The sequence below is a fragment of the Artemia sp. Qi Xiang Cuo genome, chromosome 2 (assembly GCF_049724085.1).
Source record: "Artemia sp. Qi Xiang Cuo chromosome 2, ASM4972408v1, whole genome shotgun sequence".
In the NCBI taxonomy this organism is placed as follows: Eukaryota; Metazoa; Arthropoda; class Branchiopoda; order Anostraca; family Artemiidae; genus Artemia; species Artemia sp. Qi Xiang Cuo.
In genome coordinates this window covers 78,547,125-78,559,408 of record NC_142795.1, presented here as the reverse complement: position 1 = coordinate 78,559,408, position 12,284 = coordinate 78,547,125, and the positions used below count along the sequence as shown (strand labels likewise).

General features: G+C 34.2%; 1 protein-coding gene across 2 annotated transcripts in view; it reads right to left on the bottom strand.

Annotated features, from left to right (window-relative positions):
* Positions 1-6,013, bottom strand: part of Ts (Thymidylate synthase) — a 71,091-nt gene extending 65,078 nt beyond the window's left edge. Inside the window, exon 1 of one of the 2 annotated variants that reach the window (XM_089108292.1) lies at positions 5,702-6,013. In XM_089108292.1, coding sequence (XP_088964418.1) covers positions 5,702-5,837 — 136 coding nt within the window. In that variant the 5' untranslated portion in view covers positions 5,838-6,013. The remainder of the gene's footprint in view (positions 1-5,701) is intronic. The other variant, XM_089108291.1, reaches the window with a different exon arrangement.
* Positions 6,014-12,284: the final 6,271 nt, after the last annotated feature.

Here is a 12,284-nt window from a genome sequence, read left to right as displayed (position 1 = left end):
TGGATGTAAAGAAGAGATTCAACTCCTTAACACATGACATTCTTCTAGGAAAATTTGGCCACATTGGAGGGCGAGAAACCACTCACTCTTGGTTCCACTCATAGCTTTTCAATAAGAAGATTTTTATTGGCAAAGAGCCCTCTAAGTGACTTCGAAGTTGAATCTGGAGTCGGTCTATCCCGGGCTAAACACTTTCTTTATCTACATTAATATTCTGCAATAGTGTGCCTTCCAAAAAGTTGTAGCTGGTTGTGTTACCATTATAGTGCTGGTGAACCCAAGCTCCAGTCAGATTCTGATGACAGCTTAGTTGTATTTTCTGATGACAGTGCATTATCTACGGTAGCATTTGATCAAGCATCACTGGAGAATAATCTTTTTGCTTTATCTGAGAGTTACTTCATAGCTTAGTGTGAAGTATTTTCCTCTTAATGTTTCAAAAATTGAGTTTTTTTTTATAGCATTTCTACAGCTTTTCTGGTTTTTCGTGTGACACATACATCACATGGTAATCTTCTTAGATATGAAAGTGGTGATGTCCGATCCCTTAGAATTTTTTTCGATGAGAGTTTGTCACACCAATTCCACAGAAATAGATTGAAATCTAAGATTGCCAGGAGTCGGGGCACCTTAGGTAAGCTGAAGCACACATTCCCTGGATCTATACTGTAGGGTTTTTTTCCCTTGATCCAATTATGTATTTTTATTTTCTTACCATACGGATGAAAACCCTCCAGTCGAATTTACGAAGTATAGTGTTTCTTCATGAGAAGGCCAGACTAGTTGTAAAGTTTGCAAATCCACCTGCTATGAGACCCTCTTAACCCCCCCCCTTCAGTTTATGTCATCGCATAAGCTTCTTTTACTTTGCAAGGCTACAGGAGACACTTCCAATTGTCTTCCAACCTCCTATTTTTGTATCTGTTTTGCTTCTGACAGCTCGTCATATTATCTACATTATTCTGACAGCATAAAAGTTCCTGCCATGCCTTGTGTTCTGTCTGATTCTAGCGCTCTGGTGGCATCTTCAAGGGTATGGAACACACTTTCAGCTATGGCACAGGGCCTCAATCATTTGACAACTTTAAACGTCTGGTAGTTGATTTTTAAAGGTTAATTTTAACCTTTAAATTGGTAAAGACAATTTTCAGTTTATTTATCATATTTTTCCTTTCTTAAGATTTGGATTCTCTTTTTAAGGTATACTAATTGATTCTAATTTGGTTCATTTTGAGTTTTCTATAAAAGGGCAGTTATATGTCTATGTATGTTGTTCATTGCAATTGTAGATGTCAGGTATGTACACATAGGTTTGCTTAAGATCTAGTTTTGTTGTATTTAAATGAATAGATAACAAAATAGGTTTATATATAGATTTTAGGAAGTTTACTATAGGTACTGTTGCAGTCACACATTTTTATACCCGAACATAAATTATACCCTAAATAATTATAGGGTCTATGATTGTAAAATTGAATCTACTTTAACAATTAAATAATTTAACTTTAGGAAATTCTTGTTTTCGTTGTACTAAAAGATGAATATGGGTTTGAACAATTAGTGTGTGACGCAAAGAAGTTGCTACCACCTTATATGGTTCTGAAGGTAAGTCGCTCTTAATATTTCTTCCTTTAATATAGCTGCTGCTGCTATTACTACTATTAATCACCTCTAGAAAACTTCTTAGACTGAAAACATTTTTCAAGACAATACTAAGTTCGTTATAGTTTAATACTAGTTTGATAAATTTTATACTGGTTTTCTTACTTGAGCAAAATTAATCTGGGCTATTAACCTAAAACATATACTATCAATAGCGTCATTGAAAGTGTTTGATATACATCTTAAACTTATATTCAACAAATTTATCCTTCCAAAGAAATTTTCAGATTCCAGGAACTGGGTTTCCAGAGGGTGTTGTTCTTTGCATATTAATTGTTACCAACAATTGTTTACTACAAATGCCAAAGATAATGTAGCAGCACAGAACTTTCAAACTTTTGGTTTTCTTTTTTAAAGTTTTTGAATTGTTGTAATCCCTTGTTAAAATATATACAAATATTTTTGCAATTACCTTTTTTTGCCTTTCCCGCAATTTAATGTCTTTGTATACGGCTGTCTTTTCAAAAATATTTTAATTATTGAAGCTAGTCCGCTTTTTATCACCGGTTTGTACTTAGCTTCAAACTATGGTTTTTCTATTCTAAAATTTTACAACTTTTGTAATCCCTTGTTAAAATTTCGAATCATCATTTGTAATAAATAAAAATTTTGGTTTTTTGGGCCTTCCTACTGACACTTTATAACTGGTTGCGTTCAAACCTGTAAGCTTAGTTACGTAGAGTGGATTTTATTTAACAAAAAAAAAAACTAATTTTAAATTTTCACGTATTTTCTAAGTTTGAATTAAAACATTAAAATTATTGCTCAGGCACCTTAAATATTTTGTCGTTTCAGTAACAACTTTAGCGATTCTGAACTGAACTTAAAAAATTTTCAACGTTTTTTCCTGTCTTAAATAGACATTGCTTATACTTAGAAGAAAAGAAATTCGGCAATGATATTTTTCTAACAACGATTTCTACTAAGCTTCAAACTTTTTTAAGGTTTTTGAATTGTTGTAATCCTTTGTTAAAATATATAGAAATATTTTTCCAATTACTAGTTTTTTGCTCTTTACGCAGTTTAGTGTCTTCTTATACTTATATCTATTCAAAAATATTGTATTACTACCACAAGTTTAAATTCTAACAATAAGTTCCACTGAACTACAAACTTTTGTTTTCTTTGTCAAGGTTTTTGATTTGTTGTAATTCCTTGTCAAAATATATGCAATTATTTTTGGAATTACCAGTTTTTTGCTCTTTAAACTATTTAATATAAACTTCTACATACATGAAAATTTCAATTTTTCCACGCAAGTGTCACAAGCGTGACTACGTCACTGCAATGCTGACGTTTATAGAAATGACGTCACTCACTTAACATTTTTCTAAAATTAAGGCTCTTAACAAATTTTCTCAAACTTCTGACCTATCTAAATCGTTTTTGTTTTTTTGGCCAGAATATACCAGGATGCCAATTTTCCCGAAAAAATATGAAGCCGTTTCCAAGAAAAAATACATACATACATAAATAAATATACAATTATTGCTTGTTTATAAAGGCAGTATATTATATATATATATATATATATATATATATATATATATATATATATATATATATATATATATATATATATATATATATTTATATATATATATATATATATATATATATATATATATATATATATATATATATATATATTTATATTTATATATATATATATATATATATATATATATATATATATATATATAATATATAATATAAATAATTTCTTGAACTACATTGGCCTGACATAACATAAAGAAAGAAAAACGAGCAAAAATGGGGTCTTTAAAGGCCAAATGAAAATACTCAAAAAACACAACAAAGCGAATATTTCGAGGGGACAAACGCCTCTCTTCTTCAGCGTGATAAGAAAAAATATAATGAATGCAAGTGCCGAAGTACAAACCAACAAATAAAACGCAGAAAGTCAATGTGAATGTGAAAAAAAAAATTAAAAGATGAATAAAAATCAATAAAAGCCAAACAATCTTAAGAATTAAAGCCAAAGACCTAACAAAAATAAAAGTGAGTCATTCACCAATATCCGTGATTGTACATAAATCCAAATTGATCAACCATTGACAGATACTACTAAATAACTGAGAAATAAAAGTAACACATTCATTCGCTCAAATCAAAAGATAACAACAATGAATGAGTTGGAGAGCCATGTTATCTGACTGTTTATTTTAATGATTATATTCCTTACAGACACTCTTTGAGACTTGGGGGGTTGTTGACGTATCTGATTAATTGATTCGGAAAGTGTTACAAGGTTTATATATGGGACTATTAAAGTATCGGCTTCTCTTTTGAGAAAACCGAAATACAACTAATGTATTCTTAAATCACCTGAATCCTTGCTCAAAGCTAGATTTAAATGTTGGTACATATAAATTCCAACAGCTTCTCTATAGTGCTGGACAATACCTTTGTCATGCGAAATTAGGCTAGCTTGATTAAACAAAATAGTATGGCCTGGGTTTTCAAAAATATGCTCTGCAACGGCAGAGTCGAAATTTTTTCTGGTCTTCTCTACTTTTGAAGTGTCCTATTAATTCAGGTAGAATGCTGAGCTAAATATCTGTAAGTCGCTGATTAGTTCTTCCGATATACCAAAGACCACACGAACAAGGAATTTTGTAGACACCAGAGTTTTCACCTATCGGGATACGGTCTTTACCTTGATAAATTTGGGAACTGATAGTTTTTCTGGGTCTATAGTAAGTGTAAATGTTATTTTTTCTTAGATTTTTTGAAATGTGGTCTGAAACCCCTTTAACGTACGGGAGACCAAGATAAACTGAATTTTCCCTTTGATTTGCGTTTTCTGTGTAACTATCTCATAATCTTTTAATGCGTTTTGCAACTAGATATTTTATTAAACCAATTGGATAACCATTCCCAAATAAAATATCTCTAAGGTAGTCGAGCTCTGAATCCAAGAAGCGTGTTGAACAAACTTTCAATGCTCTATCAACTAGAGAAGTGACAACTCCTCTTTTCACAGCAGGAGAATGATTAGCGGAATAATTTAAGTAACGGTCACCATGTGTGGGTTTCCTATAGACACCAAACTCGCAAACATGTATCATTTCGGTGCACCAGAACATCTAAGAAAGGAAGACGCCTCTCTACCTCTGATTCCTGAGTCCTGACTAACTCTACCTCAATTAATAATACACATAAAAAGCGGAAAAAAACAGAGAATTTTGACTCTGCCGTTGCGGGCACATTTTTGAAAACCCAGGCCTTACTATTTCGTTTAATCAAGCTAGCCTAATTTCGCATGACAAAGGTATTGTCCAATACTATAGAGAAGCTGTTGAAATTTATAAGCATCAATATTTAAGTCTAGCTTGGAACAAAGACTCAGGCGATTTTAGAATAAATGGACCGTATTTCGGTTTTCTCAAAAGAGAAGCCGATACTTTAATAGTTCCAGAAATAAACCTTGTAACACTTTCCCAATCACTTAATCAGACACGTCAACAACCCCTCAAGTCTCAAAGAGTGCCTGCGAGGAATGCAATTATTAAAATCAGGAGTCAGATGACATAGCTCTCAAACTCATTCAATGCTGTTTTGTTTTGGTTTGAGTGAATGAATGTTTTTCTTTTATTTCTCAGTTATTCGTTAGTATCCGTTGATGGCGGTTCAATTTTGAATTTCTTTACATATCACGGATATTGGTGAATGACTCACTTTTGTTGTTAGGTATTTGGTTTTAATTCTTAAATTTTTTTGGCTTTTATTGATTTTTATTCATCTTAAAATTTTTTTTTCACATTCACATTGACTTTCCGCGTTTTATATGTTGGTTTGTTCTTCGGCACTCGCATTGATTATTTTTTCGTTTCGCGCTGAAGGAGAGAGGCGTTTGTTCCCTTGAAATATTCGCTTTATTGTGTTTTTTCAGTATTTTCATTTGGCCTTTAAAAACCCCATTTTTGCTCGTTTTTCTTTCTTTATGTTATATATATATATATATATATATATATATATCTATATATATACAATCTCTACAATCTACAATACTTACAATCTCTGAGGCTAAATCGTAACTGAGCTCCAAACACAGATTTAGTACCCACACCAGTTCTGTCAGATTTGTTATTTCCTTTTTCAATTATTGTTCTGACTAAATCTAGATACTGACATTCTTCTTTGTTACCCATTGTTCTACTTCAGCCTGAATTCACTGGGCTTTTATCTAGAATGCAGGAGTTAAATAAATGGGTATGACAACAATATCAGCTATGACATTTAAATAAGAGTAGTTATAGCACACCGAATTGCTAGTGCTGACTCTGCATCAGCTAGGTCTGATACATATCTTTGCATCTCTTTAAGTGAAACTAGCTTATAGCTAATTGACTTATAAAATAGTTCAACAATCTGTCCAGTAAAAATATGGTTTCATACTTAATCAGCTTTAGTAAAGCAAGTTTTTGAGAACTTCAGTACCTGAATTGAAAATTCTCTATCTAAACTTGAATTTAGCATCAAAGGGCATACACATTCTTGGATTTCTCTTGCCCAATCAATCAAGTAGAGTTAGTTTGCCTTTCTCTTAAAAACAGCTACGATATATTACCTAGATGCGTTTTTGGCATATTTTTTTTTAATCTGTCCTATTTCCATATCATTAGTACAGGGTAGCCCTCTGAAAAAAAAGGTCCCATACCTACTATTTCTGAAATATTTATTTCACAGGGTATGGTAACGCCAATATGTCAATACTATTAAACCTTGAATGGAGCTCATGTAAATGATATACAATGTCAAAGTACTACTGCAAAAATGTCATAAATGAGAATCCTTGGCCCCTATAAATCAAATGGATCAGACAGAACGCTCAATGTTCTTAAGGAAGCACATGGTTAACAGTATTTCCAAAAAATCTCTTGACCTTTGATTACGGGATAAAACGAAATGCAGCACCTAAAGCAGAGTCCTTTTTATATACATTGCTACATAAGTCTTTGCCATCATTCTGCTAACCCAATTCAGAGATAGCTAAAATGCAAAACGAAACAAAATCAGGCAGGAATCCAAACAGTGATGGGGAATACCAACCAGATTTTTGTCCTCTGCTAAATCCTAGAGCACAAAGGATAGCACCAAAAATAAACTGTTGCATTGTTTCTTGATTATATTATTGTGTTTAACTCCATCTTGCTCAAGGAAATTTGGAAATATATGACTGAAGGTAGAGAACCCAAGACGTCAGTTAAGCTCATTCAGGTATACTTCCTTTTTAAAAAAGCTCAATATAAGCTAATGTAGAGCACTTATTGCTATTTCTGAATGATTATGGAGTCAGGGATGGGTTTGTCTTATCTCTGGTCCTATCTAACTTTGCCATTGACTGGACCTTGAAAAGGCCTATAAAAAGCCTCCACAATGTTGAAGTCAGCCTGGATATCTTTATAACTGACTTAGTTTATGGCAATGACATTAGCCTTCTTTCAGAAACATGCTCAGGAGCCCAGTCAATGCTGATGTCCCAGTACAGGTAGGCCTGAAGATTAAGTCATCAAAGACTAAAAGTCATAATGATGCATGCTTCCCAGGAAGCCTGCATTATCCTTGATGACTCCCCCATTGGTGTTTTGAACAAATTCAAATACCTTGGTTTGCTTGAAAGCCCTTATGGTGAACGTTTGTCTGTCACTGGAATATTTGCTTGGCTCAACACATACATCCAGAGAAAAAAAACTCCTACTTAATATGAAAATAAGGGTAAACAAGCTGCTAGTTTGAAGAGTAGTCTTATATGGTTGCAAGTAGACCCCGGCGCCGCACCGGCGGATCGACCGAACGCCGCCGACAAGAGGCCCGATCGAACGCCGCCGAAGTGTCGCAACGCCGCCGGCGCGCGCGCCGCCACCGGCAAAGGCTCGGTGTTCGGTCGACTTTAAAATAATTTTGCGGCAATTCTTTATTGCGTCAACCGCCTTTATTGCGTCAACCCCAAAAATCACGCAATCACGGTGCCACCCCTAGCGATTTATTACCAGTGACTTTCCCTGCCAAATATTACTTTGCATACCATAATTCTTCACTAATCTCTGGCTCGTTAATGTTCGTCTCTTGTTACTTTGCATAAAAACCAGACAGATGCAACATGCAATTGCATTGCAAATATTGCAATATACACAGTTCTTCACTGCAACATTCACTGCAGTTTGATTTTGCAGATCGAAGATCGTTTCTACAAGTGAATTAAATAAAAAAAAACAAGTTTTTTAAACTGAAAATTTAAAACGAACAGAAATTATTCCGTATATGAAAGGGGTTGTCCCCTTCTCAACGCCTTGCTCTTTGCGCTAAAGTTTTTTATTGTTTTAAAAAATAAAGTTGTGAGACAGAGTCAAACTTTAGTGTAAAGAGCGAGGCGTTGAGGAGGAGACAGCCCCTTTCATATATGGAATAATTTCTGTTCGTTTTAAGTTTTAATGTCGCTCCTTACTTTCAATTTAAAAAACTTGTCTTTTTAATTTAATTTCTGATCGTTTTTTAGTTAATACAGCTTTTATTTTGGCTCACTGTCATTGAATAAGAAAACAAAATTTGCATAAAAATTTTACTTTCGTTTTACAATATGGCTGTCCCTAAATTTGACTCTGACGTAATTTACAAGCTAACTTAAATAACGAACTTCTATATTAGTATATTTTTCTTCTAGCAAAAAATACAAAGTTGCAGATTTTTGCAGATATGAGCTTGAAAACTATGTTATAGGGTTTTCTGATACGCTGAATCTGACGGTGTGATTTTCATTAAAATTCTTTCACTTTTAGGGGATGTTTCCCCCTCTTTAAAAAATCAGGTAAATTTTCTCAGGCTCGTAGCCTTTGATGAATAATTCTTAACTTAATAAAATTCATATATTTAGAATCAGCATTATAAGCCCATTCTTTTGATACATTTATTGACATCAAAGTTCCGTTTTTAAAAGTTTTGATTACTATTGAGCCGTATTGCTTGTTTTTTTATTACGTATATGTTATTACGTATATGATGGGGTTCTCCCTTAGTCAATACCACGCTCTTTACGTTAAAAGTTAAAAAAATTTTTAATTCACAAACCCCTGAATCACAAAGGCCTTTTAATTAGAATAGATAGCTCTTTTGAAAGCACTAAAAAAACTGTAGCGTAAAGAGCAAGGTATTGACTTGGGGGAGAACCCCCTCATCTACGTAATAATTTCTGTTCATTTTAAGTTTTAATGTTGCTTCTTATTTTCCGTTGAAAAAACTTGTTTTTTTTAATTAATTTATTATCGTTTTTTAAATAATGCTTGGAAATCTGGCGCCCCTTCATAGAAATGTCCCTTACCCCAAACACACATCCTCCACGAAAAGGTTCTACCTAGTCGCCCTCTCCTCCCCCCCCCACCAGAAAAAAATTCTTCCTGAAAATTTCTGTATACTTTCCAATAACCAATACAATATGTAAGCAATGGGCAAAGTTCATAACTTGCAGCCCTTTCCTTGGGAACTGTGGGGATTAAGTCATCGTAAAGACATATTTGTTAGATCTTCGACTATGTTGAACAAAATAGCTATCTCAAAATTTTAATTGGGTGACTTTGAGAAAAAAATGAGCGTCAGAGGGGGCCTAGTTGCCCTCCATTTTTTTGGTCACTTAAAAAGGGCACTAGAACTTTTAATTTCCGTTCCAATGAGCCCTCCTACGATATTCTAGGACCACTGGATCTATACAATTACCCCTGGGGAAAAGAAAAAAAAACAAAACAAACACACACCCGTAATCTTTCTTCTGGCAAAAAAATACAAAATTCCACGTTTTTGTAGATAGGAGCTTGAAACCTCTACAGTAGGGTTCTCTGATACGCTGAATATGATGGTGTGAATTTCATTAAGGTTCTACAACTTTTAGGGTGTCTTTCCCCCTTTTTTCGAAAATCAGCCAAATTTTCTCAGGCGCGTAACTTTTGATGGGTAAGATTAAACTTGATGGAATTATATATTTGAAATCAGAATTAAAATCTGATTCTTTTGATGTATCTATTGGTACCAAAATTCCGTTTTTTAGAGTTTCGGTTACCATTGAGCCGGGTCGCTCCTTACTTACAGTTCGTTACCACGAACTGTTTGATTGTAAGTTTGCAGAATTTTTTCTTTTGCTGTTTTTAGATAAGAATTTCTTAGTATTTAACACTAAAGTTTTGAACGGCTGATAGATTAATGAAAATAGAATCTGCTGTCTGAAAATATTTTACCCCCCCCCCCGAAAAAAAAAAAACCTTCTATTGAAACAAAGTTTAGCTATAAACTAAGCTATGCACAAGGTTGGGGAATTAAATATTGAAACGGAAGTTACCCCAAAAATATGATTAATAAAAAAATTGTAAATTATTGCCTATAGGGTGGGGGGGGGGGTAGGGGGCTATCATTTTTAAATGATAATACTATTACTACTAACAACTCATCGCAGCACCAAGCCGCCTGAGGCCAACACAGCTACGCACGCTCCTCCTCCACCCCAATCTATTCAAAGCCTCCCTTTTTACACCCGCCCACGAAGTTCCCATTTCTTTTAAATCTTTCTTTATTACGTCCTTACGCCCCAGACGGGGATGACCTGCTTTCCGTTTAGCCCTAGACGGTTGGCCGAAAAGAACAATCTTCGGCAATCTGTCATCCTTCATCCGCACATGCCCTAACCACCTCAACCTTTCTTTCATTATAGACCTAGAAAGCGGTATTGAACCACATATTTCGTATAGCCTAATGTTTGAAATACGGTCAGTCAGCCGGGTACCCAGAACAATCCTTAAGCAATTTCTCTGGAAAACATCTAGCAAATCTTCATCCGCTTTTCGGAGCGTCCATGCTTCAGAGCCATATTTGACCACTGTCATCACTGTAAGGTGCATGGTATTCCGGGGGGGGGATAGGGAAGAATTATATTTAAATGATAATATCTTGAATTTTTTTTATTGAAACCGGGGATGCCAAAAAGTTTTTTTTTAATTTAAAGCAGAGACAGTATCCTATCAAGGTGGTGTCCAGAGGGGGGGGTAGGGAATTATTATGTTCAAATAATAATATCTCGAATTTTCTTATTGAAAGCAGCCCCAGTCCACACAAAGTGTGGACTTTTTTTTTTTTTTTTTGAGTTGATGTCCCCTGAATGTTTAGTTTTGTTTTATGGTGGTCTTCTCTGCGCTATGACTTCCAGGCCTCAGGTATGGTCTCTTTTTAATTTTATATGTTTTTTGGCATTTGATTTCTTTTTTTTTCTTTTTTATGGTTGTTTGGATATATTGTATTTTCTTTTTTTCTCATTCCCCCTTGTATCCCTGGCCATGGAGCCTTTCGAGGGGGATTAGGAGTGTTGTGATTGGATAGTATGTATTGACTGGATTATTCAATGTAGGCCTATTTTAATGTTTTTCTATTGATTTAGTTTTTGATTTAAACGGTATGTATTCCCCCTCTATTACAGGCCTGGGAGCCTTTGGGGGATTAGCACAATGTATTTTCTTGTATGATTAATTGATTATGAATAAATCTTATCTAAGTTGATTTTTATTCATGACAATTATAGCCACATCCCGCAGTTAGAATAGACTTCCAAGTTTGACTGAAGGAATTTTTTTCGACCAGTTGACCCCTAATTTTTTTTGTCCCTCCACACTATTTTAAAAAATATCTTTTTTTTTACACATACTAATACTTGGACTTTCATTAGTATACCAGCTTACCCGTCACGCGTTGCCATGATCTTAAAAGAAAGTAAATTCAATGAGAATACCCATAAGGAAAATTTCTAAAGCAGAGACGGTATCCTATCAAGGTGGTATCCAGAGGGGGCGGGGGACGTTTGGGAGCAATCATATTTAAATGATAATACCTCGAATTTTTTTTTTGAAAGCAGGGATGCCAATAAGTTAATTATTTTTTTTATTTAAAGCAGAGACGGTATCCTATCAAGATCATGGTTTCCCTAGGGGGGGGGTGATAGGGAGTTATTATATTTAAGTGATAGTACCTTGATATTTTTTATTAAAAGCAGGGTTGCCAAAAAGTTAATTATTTTTTCAATTTAAAGCAGAGAAGGTACCCTATCAAGGTGCATGGTATCCAGGGGGGGGGGGTTAGGGAAGTATTATATTTAAATGATAATATCTTGAATTTTTTTTATTGAAGGCAGGAATGCCAAAAAGACATTTTTTTTAATTTAAAGCGGAGACGGTATCTTATCAAGACGGTATCCAGAGGTGGGGGCATAGGGAGTTATTATATTTAAGTTATATTACTTATATTTTTTTTATTGAAAGCAGGGATGCCAAAAAGTTTTTTTTAAGCAGAGACGGTATCATTATTATAGCCACATCCCGCAGTTATAGCCACATCCCGCAGTTAGAATAGACTTCCAAGTTTGATTGTAGGAATTTTTTTCGACCAGTTGACCCCTAGATTTTTTGTCCCTTCACACTATCTTGAAAAATACTTTTTTTTTACACATACTAATATTTGGACTTTCATTAGTATACCAGATTACCCGTCAGGCGTTGCCACGATCTTAAAAGAAAGGAAATTCAATGAGAATACCCCTAATAAAATTATATACATGTTCACTATCTAAT